The sequence below is a fragment of the Dreissena polymorpha genome, chromosome 1 (assembly GCF_020536995.1).
Source record: "Dreissena polymorpha isolate Duluth1 chromosome 1, UMN_Dpol_1.0, whole genome shotgun sequence".
Lineage (NCBI taxonomy): Eukaryota > Metazoa > Mollusca > Bivalvia > Myida > Dreissenidae > Dreissena > Dreissena polymorpha.
This window is the reverse complement of record NC_068355.1, coordinates 44,339,802-44,359,267: the sequence shown is the minus strand read 5'-3', so window position 1 is coordinate 44,359,267 and position 19,466 is coordinate 44,339,802. Positions and strand designations below refer to the sequence as shown.

At 35.6% G+C, this 19,466-nt stretch overlaps 1 protein-coding gene across 1 annotated transcript in view; it reads left to right on the top strand.

The window, feature by feature from the left end:
* Positions 1 to 19,174, top strand: part of LOC127865086 (metabotropic glutamate receptor 8-like) — a 48,380-nt gene extending 29,206 nt beyond the window's left edge. Inside the window, exons 4-8 of the mRNA XM_052404980.1 lie at positions 1,494 to 1,619; positions 2,500 to 2,706; positions 14,319 to 14,445; positions 16,448 to 17,378; positions 18,714 to 19,174. Of these exons, the coding sequence (XP_052260940.1) occupies positions 1,494 to 1,619; positions 2,500 to 2,706; positions 14,319 to 14,445; positions 16,448 to 17,378; positions 18,714 to 19,124 (1,802 nt within the window). The 3' untranslated portion in view covers positions 19,125 to 19,174. The remainder of the gene's footprint in view (positions 1 to 1,493; positions 1,620 to 2,499; positions 2,707 to 14,318; positions 14,446 to 16,447; positions 17,379 to 18,713) is intronic.
* Positions 19,175 to 19,466: the final 292 nt, after the last annotated feature.

Here is a 19,466-nt window from a genome sequence, read left to right as displayed (position 1 = left end):
AAAAAACTTTGGGGAGCATCACCCGTCTCCGATGGTTTCTTGTTAATTATCAGTTGGCTTTGTCCATAGTTTCTGGTGATAATTACTAACAACATTATTCAAGTATTGGATTTCTGATGCATTCCCAGTTATTACGTTGTTGTTTTTCTTGCATGCACTAAAGCATATGCAGGTTTCATGTGTGTTTTGATGTGTTTTATGTCCCCCACCACTACAGTAGGGGACATATTGTTTTTGCCCTGCCTAATGGTTGGTTGGTTTGTTTGTGCAAACTTTAACATTTGCCAAAACTTTTGCAATATTGAAGATAGCAACTTAATATTTGGCATGCATGTGTATCTCATGGAGCTGCACACTTTGATTGGTGAAAAGTCAAGGTCATCCATTAAGGTCAAAAGTCAAATATAAAAGTCAAATTCGCTCATTTAATGTACACTTTTGCAATATTGAAGATAGCAACTTGATATTTGGCATGCATGTGTATCTCATGGAGCTGCACATTTTGAGTGGTGAAAGGTCAAGGCCGAGGTCATCCTTCAAGGATAAAGGTCAAATATATGGGGACATAGTGTTTCACAAACACATCGCTTGTTTTACAAGTGCTGCTAGATCTCGCTTTGTTTTAAAAAAAAGTTGTTAGCTCACTCATATGTGTTCCTGAAGTGCCTATGGTGAGCTTTTGCAGTAAGTAGCCCTAAATAGGTGTCCAGCATCAACCGTCTTGTGTGCTAAAATGGTGAAAACAACTGCCAGATTACAATAGTATGTCAATTTAAGAGGGAAGTAAGTATTAATCTCTGTTCACATACATGTGCCATTCATATTTTCGTTTCTACTTGTGACAAATGTTTCCTTCATTTTTGTTTAATCAAACAGGAAGGGTCTACATAAATTATAAAAGCAGGTATGACTGACATAATGTGACATAGACCTTAACTCATCGTACTATTACCTTCATAAGTGTATACATGTATATATATGCACAGCGAAACCTCGCTATTAAGACCACCAGAGGGACTCTTTGAAAAGTAGTCTTAATAACTAGGTGGTCTTAATGCCGAGTTTTCATGAATGTTGAAGGAAAGATAATGAAATTGGAAAAAGTCAATCTTTTAATCTTCTTGCATGCAATTTAACAGTAATCTGCTTTATACATTTCCGACTATCAAATGACAGATCGGAGCAAAGCAAATATCATTTTGGAAGAACAGAGATGTTTAAAAATTAAAACACGATGAGCATCTTATCAACGCCGAATAATTTAGCCAACTGCTGTTAAGATTTCCAATAAATTGGATTGATTAAATTAAATATCACTCTTTCTGTTTTCGCCTATCCATTTTGAATACCAATATGGCATACAGGTGGGTGCTTTGTATTTAGTATAAAATGTATGGGTAACTCTTTATAATATAAACAGATAAATACTTTATGTTGTTTAATTTCCTTATTAAGCATGGCAATAATTTATATAATAATCATTCTATTTTTAGAATTTGATGCCTATTTCCTTGACCTTGACCTTTCCCATGACCAGAGGGACCCATGGTTTAGTGAATATTGGGAGTCCATATTTGACTGCAGTCTCAAGGGAAAAACAAACAAAACACAGTGCACAGGTAACTATTGGACTATTAGTTCTCTCTTTAAATTGTTATTTTGGTGCCCAAATAATCCTTTTACGTTCTGTTTACTTATTACCCTTGGTTTGAATATTCAATGACAATGTGGGCATATACAGTTTATTGTGTGTATGTTAATATGGATATAATATGTATGTATGTATTTATGTATGTACATACGTACGCACGCACGCACGCACGGAGGGACGAATGGATGGATGGCTGAACTTTTAAAGAAATGCATGGCATGGTTTTGCTAGTGTGTCACACGCAAAAAACAGTTTCTAGGTGAAGGTGACATATGTAGGCAAAATGTGAAATTCTTGATATTAACAACGGGAAGTTGGGCTTTTGAATGATGTCAATAATTTAAACATAATTTTGACGTCATGGTTGCATGTAAATATTTAAGGAGTTCAGCATTATTCTTTTATGTTTGGAATGAATATCATTAATGTTTTGTTGGTGACTTGTTTTGTTGTTTTTTCATTGTATGAAGGTAAAATGATGAACGGAATATTTGCATGGTTCTGATCAGTTGTATTGCCATCTTGATACGGCTGGATTGTATTCAACAGCTTTGCGGGCTTATGAAATTCAACCTAAAAATATTCATGCAATGTAATGTTCCTTATTTATCTGATCACTATTGAAGAAAAACAACCAAAACAAACAAATATTTAGATATACAAAACGTTGCACATATTTTAAGAACAATGAACAATTTGATGCATTTTTTTTTGTGAGCTAACTAGTATGATCTGTGACATTTTATGTTGTCACATTAATTTTTTTTCCAAAAGTCAAGGTCAATTGACACCTGCATTGTTTTCAAAATACATGTAAACCCTGTATCACCTGACATAATTTTATTCAGGCAAAGAGGACATTCGAACATTTCACAAGGAGCACTATGAGCAAGAAGGCCTAGTTCAGTTCGTCATAGACTCAGTGTATGCCCTAGCCTATGCGATTCACAACCTCCTGCAGGTGGTATGTCCCTCTACGCCACACGAGTGTCTTGAGCGTGGAGTACTCAATGGGGAGGATGTCCTGCACTATATACGCAACGTCTCCTTTACTGGTAAATATCTAGGCATGCCTTGTTATTTGGTAAACATTTAACCAATTATTTTTATTAAGTTGATAATCCAGGTTATAAGACTTGATACATTGGATGGGGAGTGTCAAACATAAGTTTTCTGATAAATGACTTCAGTTTGCATTGGCAAATCTTGATAAAACTTTTGACATAGCAAGCTTGTATGGAGATCTATTTTTGGATTATATTTTGGGCAAGACAGGTCATGGTAAAGGTCACTGTTTCTGAAATGGAAAAACAATTTCCACCTATTACATTTTCCACTTTTACTTGACTTTGAATGGAGATATTGCGTTGAAATTTTGTGGTAAGGTAGCTGACATGGAGACCTGGCTTTGGATTGCACACTTTGTTCCTTCCAGGTCAAGGTCACTTAACTAAAAGTAAAACAATAGTTTCTGCCCAATAACTTGAGTTTGAGTGGAGATATTGTGCTAAAATTGTGTGTATGCAGCGTATATGGATACCTAGCTTTGAATTGTGCCCGATGCCTGCCAGTCGAGTCAAGGTCAAGGTCATTTAAACTAATAAACAGAGTTGTTTTGTTACTCAATTTATTGAGTTATTAATAGGGTATTTTGCTGAAATTATTTGAATTAGTAGCTTAAATTCAAAACTCATAGTAGCTTGGGATATCCTTGGGGCCAGTTGGATCGAGGTAAAGGTGAGTGGAGGTAGCTTACATGCACACCTACCTTGGCATTGTGCAATTTTATTTAAACCAGGTTTCAATGTCTTTAACATTACATTCATGAGTATGTATTTGGGCTAATGTCTCTAACATTGCATTGATGTTTATAATGGATACGTTCTAATGTCTTTATCAATAAATTGATGAGTATGGGTATTCTTTAACATTTCATTAATGGGATCACATTTTCATCAAAGCATCATGAAACTTGATCATAATAGTTGTTCATTTGTTCTAATAATATCTTAGGCAATTCAAACATGCTTCTGATTAAAAAGCAAGGTGAGCAGCCACATTTCTTATACTAACTCACGGTTTAGACCGGTTAGTTGGTTTATGTCAGCCACATTTCTTATACTTACTCACGGTTTAGACTTGTTAGTTGGTTTATGTCAGCCACATTTCTTATACTAACTCACAGTTAATACTGGTTAAACAGTTTAGACTGGTTAGTTGGTTTATGTAAGCCACATTTCTTATACTAACTCACGGTTTAGACTGGTTAGTTGGTTTATGTCAGCCACATTTCTTATACTAACTCACGGTTTAGACTGGTTAGTTGGTTTATGTCTCAGGTGAGTGAACAGGGCCTTTGGAAATCTTGTTTCATTTAAGAAGAATAGTGCTTATAATTATACAAAAGGGTAACTTGTACAGCTGTTACAAACATCAACTTTTTCCTGTAAAAAATATTAATGTTTGTTTTTATTTTGTGAAATTTATTACTTTGTATGATGCAATGATTTTCATAAGCCGGGTTTAATGTCACACATTATCCTTGTTCATCTTGTGAAAAATGGTTTGAAGACATTTAAGGTATCTTGAGACTCAACGTATTAAAGTGCTGGTAATCCTTTTCACTTTTTTTTTAAATTGCACACATTGTACAGATAACTGAAGGAAATGCAAGAAGAATTTCTGTTTCTTTTTAGCTCACCTGAGCGATAGCTCGGGGTGAGCTATTGTGATCACTCAGCGTCCGGCGTCCGGCCGTCCGTCTGTCTGTAAACAATTTGTAAACATCTTCTTCTACTAAACCATTGAGCCAATTTCAACTAAATTTTATGTGGAGCATCCCTAAGTCATGGGACAAAAGAATTGTTAAAAAAAATTTGATCACATAACCAAGATGGCCGCCATGACCATATATGGTAAAAACCTTAAAAAATCTTCTTGTCAGAAACCGCTCATCAGATTTTCAAAAAATTTCACAGGGATGACCTTTGAAGGCTCCCCTGAAAAAGTTGTTCAAAGAAATTTGATTCGTAAAAAAACATGGCCGCAGGAGCTAGTTGAACTTTGCATGTTTATTCGTTTTTGCCTATTTTGTGAAAACTTTCAAAAATCTTCCACATTTTTTGTCCGATCCTTTCCAAATTTGCACAGTGTCTTTATATCAATGAGGACACGAACCCTACAAAAAATGAGCATTATTGGTCCATGAAGTACAGAATTACCTCCCCTTGAATTGAGAAAATGGTAATTATGCAATAAAGTCCAAATTTTTCATCCAATTCTTTCCAAACTTGTTTATATATCAGATTAAAGAGAATAAAATTTTCTTTATTATGGTTTTTCTTTCATGAAAATCCATAAAGGATAAGTGTTATTAATCGTTGCTTAATTAATGAAGAATGCGAATTATCGGTATTGATTTTTTTTCCTGACATGCCGTCCCAGATATTAACCGCTTTCAGCTGTAGACTGTGCATCAATACATCGCCGTGTTATTGACCTGAAAAATTCATATGCAGTCGGCATTAACACCGGTCATCGAGACAAATTACTGATGTGAAAACAAATCGTACATCGTAGAGGATTAAATAAACAATTACATCTGATTAAAGATTAAAGATTGCTGCCGATTTAAATCAATTTGAGTACTTTTTGCGTATATTTGATGCCGAATGGGAAGCTGTGTTTAGACTTAAGTTGAGAAAAATGGCAACGAGATACTTGCCTGTTGGTAGCTAAAGAAACTTCAGCGTACAGTTTATAATGGGTGGCCATTCCCCGCTGTAGTCTACGGGCGGGTAGTGAACTGGTTGAGAAAAGTGGAAGCTTGTGGAAAAGCGGTTTGAGAAGTTTGTAAGAAAACCCTGAATTATCAGTCTTGTGGGAAGAAGGCATTGTGTCTCCACGCAGAGGGCCCTTATCACATAAAGAATATAAGAACCATCAAGACCAACCAGGTAGGGTTTTTATTTTTTTAAACTAACACCCAGAATGTGGTCGTATTTTCTGTTGCTAAAGTTTACTGTTTATGTTGTTTTGCATAAAAAATCGGCAAGATAGATCTAGCAAATTTGCCAATTTTTTTTTATTAATAACGTATGATTCATTGATTGTGAGCTTTTAAAACATTTTGACCTTTAAATAAAGCATAAATCAAGAAAAGAATTTTAACAGTAATTGAAAATACGATCAAATACGCCATTTTTGCTGACTGGGACAGGTCTTTTTTAGTAAAATAAAATGTTTTATTGTCCCCAACATATGAGCCCAGCAGCAAGAAATGTTTTGTTTTTACTTTTTGTAAAACAAATATGGGCAACCTACCGTAATCCAAATTCGCCGACACCTTAATTCGACGATGTTCTATTTTTATCGATTAATGGATGATTATTGTCTTGGAATCATTTCAAAGTAATACAGCCGAGTTTAAAATTATTATTTTGTGCTATTAAACATTCATTATTTCTTAAATTATTTACTAAATATTGCTTCATGTAACCGTTACATCGTCAAATTTGGGTCACACCAGGATACAATTATTTAGCATTCAAACAACGATTGGGATAAAAACTAGGGGAACCCATGCTGAAATTTTCAATTTTAACTGTTTAGCAGAAGCCACCATACCCAATTTTTTTAGGTGTATGTGGAGGCTTCTGGCAGCATGATTCTGTGAATGTAAATGGTGACATTTGATTCTGCATTAATTAAACATGTATTATTGACTTTTTTAAAGTATGTGTGAAAAATATAATTTGTAACCACTGTTACAGGTTTTATCTGGTTCTTCAAAAGCAACACCTGCAGTCGAGTCCATGCCAGACAGAGGGTGCATGTGAATGAATTGCCTTTTGACTAACTTTGTGTTCTTTATCAAATACATGAAGATTTTTAAATATATGTGTATGTTGTTTTTTTAAGAAAATAGAATCACCAGAACAGGTACAGGCACCCTTTAAATGTGTCGAATCCAGGAGCTTCTGGGGGCCTCTGGCCCCCTTGTCCCCTGGACCCACCGAGGGCCCTGCGGCCCCTGGCCCCAGCTTTAAGTTCAGGATTTTCAAAATATCCAACTTTGACCCCTGCAAATGCTTTGCTAAAACTTTGGCTACAGTTTCTAAAATTTGGCTACACAAAATTCCATTTGGCTAAAATGTTGGCCACAGAAATTTTTGGGCAAGAGGAGCCCTGTTTGGATTGTATTTGGGTCATCTGGGGTCAGCAACTAGGCACTAGGTCAAATAATAGAAAAACCTTGTGTAGACTATAGAGGTCACAGTTTTCAGATTTTATTGAAATATAGTCAGAATGTTTGTCTTGTTAAAATCTGGATTGGGATTGACTTTGGGTCATCTAGGGTAAAAAACTAGGTCAGATTAAAAAAACAAACTTTTGTAGACAGTAGAGGTCACAGTTTTCATTAAATCTTTATGAAATTTGGCCAGAATATTAATCTTGATGAAATCTGGGTTGGGATTGTATTAGGGTAATCTGGGGTCAAAAACTAGGTCAAATCATTGAAAAACTTTGTGAAGACAATAGGGGTCATAGTTTTCATATGATCTTAATGAAATATGGTCAGAATATCTTGATAATATCTGATTTTGGATCGTATATGGGTCATCTGGGGTCAAAAATTAGGTCACCGGGCAAATTCTAGTAAAACCTTGTGTAGATGAAAGAGGTCACAGTTTTCATCACGTCTTAATGAAATTTTGTCAGAATGTATTAATTAATGAAATTTGGCTTGGGATTGTATATGGGTCTAATAAAATTTCAGTTCATGAAGCAAGGTTAGTCAGGTGAGCGATTCAGGGCCATCATGGCCCTCTTGTTGTAATATTGTTGTTTGTTTAATTTGACAAATTCCAAGCAAATGGGTACTTTCAATCATGTTACGGTTGACAATTATTTTTTTATAAATACAAGATATTTAATTTTAGTTCTCATTTGAATGATAAAATATGTGTTGAAAAATATGTATATGAAACTATGCTTTTATTTGATAACTTTTGTGTGTGTTTTTATGCCCCCTAAGGAGGGCATATAGTGATCGGTAGAGCTGTAACATTTCGGTTTGATGCATCGAACAACTGGTTTAACGCCGCTGATTCGATTTTGATTCCAATACGGCCAATTTCGATTCGATTCACTGCAATCCTGATTGATCCGCATTTTAAACCTTACTTTCCGAATCCGTCGTCTAAACTTTCTTGTCATTTGTAATACGTCTTGTGATTGTTAGCCAATATATGGCATCCAATGAATGAATGAATGAATAACATGCTGAGCATTACATCAGCCAGTACAATCACAGGAAGCAGTATCATAAATTTGCCCCCTCCCCCGGGAGGTCACGTCCAGTGTTCCACAATCTTTCAGCAATAGGCGTATAGTGCGTTTCATACCTTGTGTATATATAATACCAATACGAGGGTTATTTTTTCAAACTGTCTATTTTTTTCAATATTCATTGTTGAAAAGTTAAACCATACACAATAGGTGTACATTTAACAATCTGGAACCCCTGGGGTAAGTTTGGGAGGGGGGGTTAGGGTCCTTTGGGGGGGGGGGCAAATTTATGATACTGCTGCCTGTGAGTACAATGGCTTCTTCAACCACGCAGAAAGACGCACCGTCAAAATTAAATACAAAAGTACCTGAACATTTCGGGTTTCGCGAAGGTTCTGATGCAAAGGCAACTTCCAAAACACGTTTTGTTGACGTAAGTTACCCACAGACTAATAAGTCAGTTAGTGTGTAGTAAACAACGATGTGATTTGTATCACCTACATTTGGATAACAGAAAGTTACTGTTACTTAATTATACCCATGTGATGTTTTGATTTTCCCCAATACATATAGTTTGTTTACTAAACTGTGTGCATTCTGTTAAAAAGACAACTTGAAGTTGTTTATGTACTCATAAGTTTTTTGTTTGTTTTTGTGTTAAACACATGTGATACATTGTGCAATTTATGTTATTTAAGAATAACTAAACTGGAATTTTTGTTCAATAAATTTGTTTCTTATAAAACAATGTTGCGTTTTTTATTTTTTTTTCAAAAATTAAACACTTTAAATGTACAACATAATAAGTTAATAACCAATAGCAAACATATTAATTCATGCCCTGGACAAACCAAACATGAAATTGTTTACAAAATGAATCGAATGATGAGTGAATCATTACAGCTCTTGTGATCGGATCATCTGTCCGTCCCTCAGTCACACTTTGCGGTTAGGTTTCACGTATAGGTTTCGATAAATGCTCATAACTTCTATGTCCCTTCACATAGCAACTTGATATTTGGCATGCATGTGTATTTCATGGAGCTGCACATTTTGAGTGGTGAAAGGTAAAGGTCATCCTTCAAGGTCAAAGGTAAAAAAAACATGTATCAAAGCGGCACAGTAGGGGGGCATTGTGTTTCTGACAAACTTATCTCTTGTTTCTGTTTTTTTATCTGCCAAAAACAATTACAAAAACTGTGTCGTGCTAAACCTTAACATTTTGTTAAGATTTTGAACATTTGCTCTTAAATCAAATTGCTTCCACCTACAACTTTGAAACTTCATATGAAGATGCACCTTGATGAGTTCTACACGCCACACCCATTTTTGGGTCACTAGATCAAAGGTCAAGGTCACTGTGACCTTTAAAAAAAATTAAAAAATTCTGACAAGCTTTCATTATCCCGCCATAGGAGGAGGGATATTGTTTAAGCGTTGTCCTTCCATCAGTCTGTCCGCCTTTTCGTCCGCTGTGGACTTTTGTGGACTTTTGTGTCCAGAGCCATATCTTGGAAGTGCTTTGGCGGATTTCATTCAAATTTGGTATGAGTATATTTATGGATAAGAGGATGATGCACACTAAATGGCATTGTACACCATCTGTTAATAACAGAGTTATGACCCTTTGTATCTTGAAAAAATGTTTTTTTGTGTCCTGAGCCATATCTTGGAAGTGCTTTGGCGTATTTCATTGAAACTTGGTATGAGTATATATATGGATAAGAGGATGATGCACGCCAAATGGCATTGTACACCATTGGATAATAAGAGAGTTATGGCCCTTTGTGTCTAGAAAAAATGCTTTTTTTGTGTGTCCAATACATATCTTGGAAGTGCTTTGACAGATTTCATTGAAACTTGGTATGAGTATATTTATATGGATAAGAGGATGATGCACGTTGGCGTTGTCCATCAGTCCAGAAAACTTTTGCGTCCAGAAGTAGTGTACTGTATATGGGGGGGGGATATCAATTCAACGAATTTGCTTGTTTATTCAAAACTGCACCAGTAGCCGAGCGTGGCACCCATTATGTGATGCTCTTGTTCTTACAAGTAGCTCAAATGTAATTCCTTTGCAATAGTTGTATTTGGATATGTTATTATTCGAAGTTTTCGCATTGTTAAGGCGCCATTCTCATTAGATCCTAACATTTTAAGTTATTAATCCTGCATAAAGCAAATGTTTTTATGCACTTCTTGGTCCTTAAAATAATTTATTTGTTCGGTGTAGTCCTATAGCTTAATATTTTAACATCAAAAACATCCTACAGCTCATTTTCCAAAAGTATAAAAATCTCTGAACAAATACTTTTAATAATTTCAAAATTAAAGTTTTTTCAGGTTTGTATGCAAGTTATTTGGAGTTATTTAAGAGGTAATTGATATCATATTACATGTAATTCCACTTCCATGATATCATAGATTTGTTTGATGAACACTTGGCAATTTGAGGTGGGTTATGAGCCTCAAATACTTACTGTGGACATTTTAATGTTTATTTAGGCACACTCAACTCATGCCTATCAGAAAATTACATCAAGGTCAAAGTAGGTTGGTTGATGTGGTTGTATTAGGAACAGTCATAAGCAACAACTGTATTAGTTTGTTGCAGCAGTTAGTTTTGGTGTTAGATCGAACAGTAAAATCAATTACACCTTAAATGTACAAAAGGGCAGAAGGATGAAGGACAGACAGAAGGATGAAGGAAAGACTGGAGGATGACACACATGCTTGAAGGACAGACTGAATGTTGAATGACAAGCAGAAGGATGAAGGAGGGGCAGAAAGATAAAGGACAGACATAATGATGAAGGACAGAAATAATGATGAAGGACAAACATAATGATGAAACAAAGTTAAAAGAATGGAGGACAGACAGAAGGATGAAGGACAGACATAATGATGAAGGACAGACATAATGATGCAGGAAAGTCATAAGAATGAAGGACAGACTGAATGGTGAATGACAAGCAGAAGGATGAAGGACAGACAGAAGGATGAAGGACAGACATAATGATGAAGGAAATTCATAATGCTGAAGGACAGACAGAAGGATGAAGGACAGACAGAAGGATGAAGGAAAGTCATAAGAATGAAGGACAGACTGAATAATGAATGACAAGCAGAAGAATAAAGGACAGACATAATGATAAAGGACAGACATAATGGCGAAGGAAAGTCATAAGAATGAAGGACAGACTGAATGGTGAATGACAAGCAGAAGGATGTAGGACAGAAAGAAGGATGTAGGACAGACATAATGATAAACGACAGACATAATGATGAAGGAAAGTCATAAGAATGAAGGACAGACTGAATAGTAAATGACAAGCAGAAGGATGAAGGACAGACAGAAGGATGAAGGACAGACAGAAGGATGTAGGGCAGACAGAAAGATAAAGGACAGACATAATGATGACGGACAGACATAATGATGAAGGACAGACAGAAGGATGAAGGATAGACTGAATGGTGACAGACAGACATAATGATGAAGACAGACAGAAGGATGAAGGACAGACCGAAGGATGAAGGGCATTCGTAAGAATGAAGGACAGACTGAGTGGTGAGGCTCATACAGATGGATGAAGGACAGATGGAAAGATGGAGGACATTCAGAAGGATGAAGGACAGACATAAGGATGAAGAACAAAGTTATTCATCCTGCATCAAAATGCTTGGAAAATATATACAGTGCTATCATACATTTAGCCTGCTCAACAACTCTTAACTAATTATTTCAACTGTTTACGGCAGTTTCTAGTTTCTTGATTGAATCTTTTCGTATTCAGACTATGTTTTCAACAGAGAAAATCGTCACACAAATAAATCAACACAGAATCACATTAGATAGAAGGTTATGAGATTGTATCTCAAAATAAATGTATTTTACTGCTCATTTTTGTCTGTAGTATTACCCTTCTGCTATTTAAGAAAACTGAAGATTGATTGGTGAGTTTGATTGATTTAAGCGAGTTATTGGTCTCCATCACAATTGCTGAAAAAATAACAGCTTTAAATGTGAGTGATTTATTAAAAATGATTAAAAAAATAATTCATCTTGCCTCTTATGCATGTGCTGGTGGGTGAATGTAAAAAATATAACAATACATGCAAATGAGCTTAAATTGCTGAGAATTCCCACCAACATTTTGTACTTTTGCTCATTTGCATGCCTTTTTCCATTATGTGGGAGTTTATTGCTGTGCTCATGTATGAAGGTCAGACCCTTTAGTCGATGGTTTGGAAGTCCGTTGACCATTTCATTCTGCACTTTTTTTACAGAAATAGGATCATACAAATTGGAAATGAAGGTGCCTATTAATTTTAGATCAACAGGTTATGGGTCATGGACATTATTGCTTTTAACTTGATTTTTTTCCACACAGTATCATTAGACCGCTTTCATTTATCATCATGCAAATTAATATGTTGTAATTTGGGAGGTAAGAAGAAGGCCTTTTGATTTTTAGGTCAATAATTCAAAGGTCATTGTCAAAGTGGCTTAACTTTGTTTCAGTGCAATATTTAGAGAATACTGTGATTGGCATGCTGTCCACTTGGGAGAAAAAGAAAATCCTTGATGGTTTTTATGTCATTTAGGTCAACAGACCAAAGATGAAGGCCGCAGGGGCATGCAAAACTTAATAATCTCATTAAAGTAGTTGTACAAATAGTTGGAGAGACAGTTGTGATATTAGTGATAGTAGCAGTTGTAGTGGTAGTAATGTAGGTAGAGCATTTTTAATGGTGGATGTAGTGTTAGTAGCAGTTAATGGAATGCAGTGGTGATGGGAGTAGTAGTTGTAATAACAGTGGTAGAAGCAGTTTGTGGTAGTGGTTGTTGTGGTGGTTGAGTTTTTGCAGTTGTAGTGGTAGTTGCAGTTTTAGTGGTAATGACAGTTTGAATGAAACAGTTATTGTTGTGTTAACAATTGTAGTGGAATTGGTTTAGTTCAGCAAAAGGGTGTGGCAGTTTAAGTAGTAGTAACCCCCCGGGGTTATGGTCATTCTGATACAGCTGTACTTGTTATAAAATGATATTGTATGAATGTTATTGTGTGATAGATGGACACAATGTTAATTAACCTTATTGAACATGGATGTAATAGAATCAACTGTTCTCCCAATTTTTCAAGAATTTCCATATTTCTCAGTCAGCCCTTGATTTTGCCATTAATTTGTATTGCAAATGTTGTTATAGTATACACTGTGGTTCACAGTTGATGAATGTTAAGTCAACTGCATGGTAGACAACTAAACCAAGATTGCAGATAGGCTCATGCTGATATGGGAAGCTGATAGTTTTTATGATATCAATCCCAGACAGTCACAGAGTAAATCAATGAAATTTATATGCATTTGTAGTCACGGGCTGTAATTTATACTATGTCTGTCTTAGTGATAAACTTTGGCGAGCATAAAATGACGTTAATGACGTTATTATTATATGTTATGTTATCGGTATCTATTTCAGACATGTTATGTAAAACAGATTAGAAAACCCTACTGATCTTATTAAACAAGTATTATGATTCCTTTGGGTATATTTCTTGGTGAAATTCCTGATATAAATGTTGACCTTATGATTGTATTTCTGTTGCTGCTGAATGTAGTAGCTCTACATACCTGTCTTGATGGGTGCAATTGTGTATAATAACATACCATCATATGGAAAGTACAGAGCATGTGAAAGACACTTTTTTCTGTCTCTATATCTCTAAGGTTAAGCTTAAACTTAAAGGTGACCTGTAAAAATTAGTTAGAAATAATTTGCCACAAATGTGAAATATTTGGCAAGGGCATGTTCTGTGCAAAGCTTTCACCCCTAGTTCAAAATCAACTGTGCAGTGTTCAGTCAGAACATGTGTCACTGGAGCATCACAGTTTCTGAATCATCTAACATTTTGTGTTAATAACTTAACTGCGGAATCTGATAAACTTAACAATACTTATCTTCATTGACATTTATTTTCAAAATGCATAATGTACAGGTTTTATAAAGTATACAGCAGAGAACTTGCATGCATTAGTTAATAATGTGTTTTTTAATAAGGGCCTCAGGTCTATTTACCCGTTTAATAGTATAAGTTTTGTTCTATGAAAACTTGATGCATGTCTATAAACTGACATCCATATAAACTTGCGAATTCCGCTCAGGATAATCAGGGACGACACTTTCCACTTTATGGCATTTTGGCATTAAAGGAAATCTCTTCTCATTGACAATCCAGTTTCGTTGAAAAGTGTTGTACATTCTGCACAGGCTAATCTGGGACAACACTTACAAACATGCATTTATCCAAGTTTTCTCAAAACAAGGGTTATATAAGTAAATGTTTATAAATGAACTAATCCTGCATTCTTTGTGCAGGTATCAGTGGAGACGAGGTGAAGTTTGATGACAAGGGCGACGGCCTGGGCAAGTACGACATCTTCCAGTACCAGTACGTCAACGAGGGGCGCTTCAACTATGTGCATATTGGAGAGTGGACTGACAGGTGACATAATGGAGCCTCGCTCTGGCAAAATGAGTCATCTCAGATTCGCCTTTGTCCTCTACACAGGCTAATCAGGGACAATGCTTTCTGTCTAAACTGTATTTTTGTCTAGAAGAGGCTTCCTTTAACCCTTTGCATGCTGGGAAATTTGTCGTCTGCTAAAATGTCTTCTGCTGAATTTCTAAAATTAGCATTTTCTTCCATTTTTTTTCAAAGAATACTATCAGAATAGCAAACAGTTTGGATCCAGATGAGACGCCACGTTGTGTGGTGTCTCATCTGGATCCAAACTGTTTGCAAAGGCCTTCAAAATTCCGTTCCCGCAGTGAAAGAGTCAAAAGAAAGTCCGCAATGAAAGAGTTAAAAGACAGTTGCGATAAAAGCGGAAAGTGCTGTGCCACAGGCTTATTACGGACGACACTTTACATACATGCATTGAACCCCATGTTCACAGGGCGATTCTCAAAGTTTTACTACAGAAATATTGGGAGAAGTTCAGAAAGCATGGCTTTACTTCCATTGTGTGGTTTCAGAATTTTTGAATATTTTTTTATTGTTATTCTTCAATGCTTGCTTTGAAAGTCAGACTAACAGAGTCATTTATAAGAGAAGACTTGAAAATTGTTTTTTTATGAGCCATCTTAATTTAAGTTATTTTGTCTCATTTGTTTAGTTAGGAATATTATTTTGTAGAAATATAAATGAGTTGATCACTTTGTGTAGTGTATGATAATAAAATAAATTGTTAAATTGGCGGCCAAGTAGTTCCTGAAATGCATCACTGAAAATATTTGTAAAAAAAAAAGGGTATCAAACAATTTGAAAAGAATCATTACTAGATTGGGTTATCGTAGACAATACAGGGGTAGGGGGTGGGCGTAAGAATGGGTGGCATCAATCAGGTTGTAATTGGTTTGCATTTAACAATCTTAATGAAAATTTCCATATAGCAAGCTTGCAAGGATTGTAATTGGTGTGTGTGGAGTCAAGGACAATAACATTGTTACTTAAAAAACAAAAAACAAAATTGCTTAATAAATTGAGTATTGAATGGAGATAACATTCTGAAAATGTCTTAAAGGGTAGCTTTAATAAAGATCTTGCTCGAGTTTGCTTTTTGGCCTGTGGGGTAAATGTCTCTGTAACAAAAAATAGAAAACCAGCAAACAAGTGTTTTTGTGTGAATTACTGAAGTGTGCATTAACCAAATCTTAATTAAATGCAGGATATTTGGAATCTATTTGGGGCATGTTGGGTTAAAGTCAAGGTCACTGTTTCTAAAATAAAAATGTCTTTTCTCAATAACTTTAGTTAAGAGAGAGGTATTTCACTGAAATTGTGTTGCAGTACTAAGCTCAAAATTCAGCTCTAGGTCAGGATTGCATATTCCGGTCAAGGTCACTGCTTAAAATAGTCAATTGTTCTCTGGTGAATAACTTGAGTTTGGATGGAGGTGTTGCACTGAAACTGTATGTGTATGTTGACTATGCAGACAGTGGTACTTCATTTGGGGCCAGTTTGGTGAAAGTATTTATCACTGTTGGGGATATTGTTCTGAAATTTTCATGTTACTAGTTTACATGCAGAGCTAGCATTTAATTGCCTTTGGGACCAGTAAGTCATAAAGGTCTATTTCACTGTAATAGGTAGTAGGAACACTGTTGCCCGCTGAATAACTTTAGTCTTGGTTGAGGTATTGCTCTTAAATTATCTGCAGATCTATATGTAGGTTAAATTCAGGCCTAGCTTGGATTGCACAATTATTTAAATTAAAAAAAATGTGAAAAACCTGGTTTTATGGTATATCCATCTGTCTTGCTATTGACATGCACAAATTATTTGCTAGACTTTGGGTGCCTTTACATGCTTTTCAATTTTACCTGGTAATACTAATAATAACATTAACAACTGGAGCAAATTATTCTGTGACCAAAGTATTGTATAAGGTTAGATAATATTATTGTTTGTAAATGTTTAAAAAAAGAGTACATTTCTATTCCAGATTGGTAATTTTCAACAACTCACTTAGATTCCGAAACCGCGCCTCTGAGCCACCAAGGTCCGTGTGTAGCGAGGAATGCCCATTCGGTTATGCAAAAAATAACACAGGGGAAAGCGACAGCTGTTGCTGGGTGTGTATCCGTTGCCTAGAGCACCAGAGACTGAAGAATGAATACACCTGCGAGGACTGTCCCAGTGGCTTCCGACCCAGCCAGAACCTCACTCTGTGTATTCCCCTCCCCGTTGTACATCTCAAGTGGGATTCACTGTGGGTGCTGCTTCCTGTTTCCGTGTCAACTCTCGGAATGTTGGCAGCTGCTTATGTAATATACGTGTTTGTCAAGTACAATAATACACCACTTATCATGGCATCCGGGCGAGAACTCTGTTACGTTATGTTGAGCGGAATATTCATGTCCTACGCCACGACTTTCATCCTTCTGGCACGACCATCGATAATCATCTGCACAGTTAAAAGATTTGTTCTAGGAATCTCCTTATGCTTGATATACGCTTCAGTTCTCATAAAGACGAACCGAATATACCGAATATTCAACCGAGGGGTGAAGGCCATGGTGAAGAAGCCAAGCTACACAAGTCCTCGATCGCAGATCTGCATCTGTTTGTGTCTCGTCTCTGTTCAAGTCGTAGGGGGACTGACCTGGATTGGGTTTGAAAAGCCAGAAACAATGTATGTGAAACATTACACAGACTCCTTGGTGCTCACGTGTAAAGCAAGCCAGATTGCTATCCTGCTATCGCTCACATATAACATGCTTCTTGTTATTCTGTGTACTGTGTTTGGATTTAAGACACGGAAGATTCCACAGAATTTCAACGAGGCCAAGTATATAGCGTTCACAATGTATAGTACCTGCATTGTATGGCTAGCATTCATACCAATCTACTTTGGTGCCATTCACGAGTATAAGGTGAGGAGAGAAATTTGAGAGGTTTAAGAGATACATTTGTATTATAGACTTAAAACATTCTATTAAGTTTTAAAAAAAAGCCCCAAATTTTTACCCGAAAATAAGGAATGTAAAGGTTTTTAACTTCAGGTTTGTATTTTCTATCTAAAAAGCTATACATGTATGTTGAAATATTAGTAATGTCTGTTATTGTTATATTGAAAAAACAAAAAAGTTAGCTACACAAGATTTCCTGCAGAATTGCATTCCCTTGTATGTTTGTATACAAGTTTAAAGAAATAAATCTAAATAGTAGATGATATTGAGACCCATCCTTTGTCTGATTACCCGGACGTTAACCTTAAAAATATTTTGTGAAGGATGTTACTCAACAAGCTTGTAAAGGACATTCAATGTCATGCTTAAATAAAAAATAAAAACTTCTGGGATCAAGACTTGTGAACAACTCTTTTTAGCAGCAAAATGTGTTAAAAATTTTTACTTGAAACTTGCAGATTTGCACTACAAATTATCACTCGATTAATGCCCATCCAAGTTCAAGAACGGACTGTATTAAAGGAGCCTTTTCACAGATTTTGGCATGTATTGAAGTTTGACATTAAATGCTTTATATTGATAAATGAAAACATTGGATCTAAAAAGCTCCATTAAAAAAAACAACAATAATAAAAGAAAGAAAAAAGTAACCCTCAACTGGGCTCGAACCACTGACCCCTGGAGAAAAAGTCTAACACTTAGACCACTCTGCCATCTGTGCTCATACAATAAGTAAAGATTTTTTTTACTTTATATAAGCAATCCTCCTAGTATCACAAAATATAACGACTACAACAGAACTCTCCAAATTATTCAATTGTTTCTTGTTGCAATGCTTTATACAATGTAACTTAACTAAGGTTAAAAAACCTTCAAAAGATGAATATAATGGATATTTTAGAGGATGGTAAATGTTCAATATTACTGTTTGCTCACAAATATCATAACTACAACAAAAACGGCCTCTTTAAAGAGTTGGAATAGCGATTAATCAAAATAGCTGAGTTTGCATAAAACATTAAAATTCTAATTAAATTATGAAGGAAAAAAATTTTACCAAATAAATACTTAGAAATAATTAAGAATTATTTTTGTGATGCTCAAAATAATAGTTATCAACTTAAATAGAATCACTGAACTGGTTGAGACTGGTGTTTAGCAATTATAAATCTTTCAAAATTGCATCACAAGTTAAATTTTTGCACATTGTTTAGAAAAATAAGACAGTAACCTGCTTTTTGAGTGCAACTCTTGCAGACTGGATCTATGTTTTCCAGTTGCTAGTTCCTTTCATTTCAGATTGAGGTCACATCACTGTGCATGTGTGTGAGTATCAGCTCTACTGTGGCACTTGTGTGTCTGTTTGGTCCTAAGGTGTACATCGTAATCTTCCAGCCCCACAAGAACATACGTCAGGGCACCATGCCCTCTCTGCAGGCGGCGGGGCGGAGCTTGGCCAAGCCATTTATGCCAACAGCCAATCAAAACAGGTTGTGCAGCACACCTACGTTGTCCTACGAGACAAATAACGGACACTTTCACAGTGTACCGACGACTGTTGACTCGAAACGTACCACACCTACAATCGAGGCTGTGAATGACATGTTTTCAGATAGTCTTGAGGAGGAGGAGGAGGAAGACTTTTGTGAGGATTCCTTTGCTGTGCCAAGGTCTATGGAGGACAAAGCGACATCAACGTCAGAACAATAACATGATTTTGCTTTTTGGTTTCTTTTTTTTGTGCACAAATTCGATTTATACATTAAAAGGATGTCAACCGCAATTGACGAAAAAAGAAAAGTTTAAAAATATGGTGTTTTTTTTACAATTATTAGTTTATTATTGATTAAAATATCACGACTGGTATATTACATTACTTTTTAAAAGTTCATTCTTTCAGTATATTCGGTAATAAAATTTTGCGATGTGAAATTGAAAGTACATCACGAAAATAAATGACATAACAATATACACACAATAAATAACGCAAGTAGATTGATCATTTTATATATAAAATATTTACAATTCACTACACATGCACAATTTGCATTC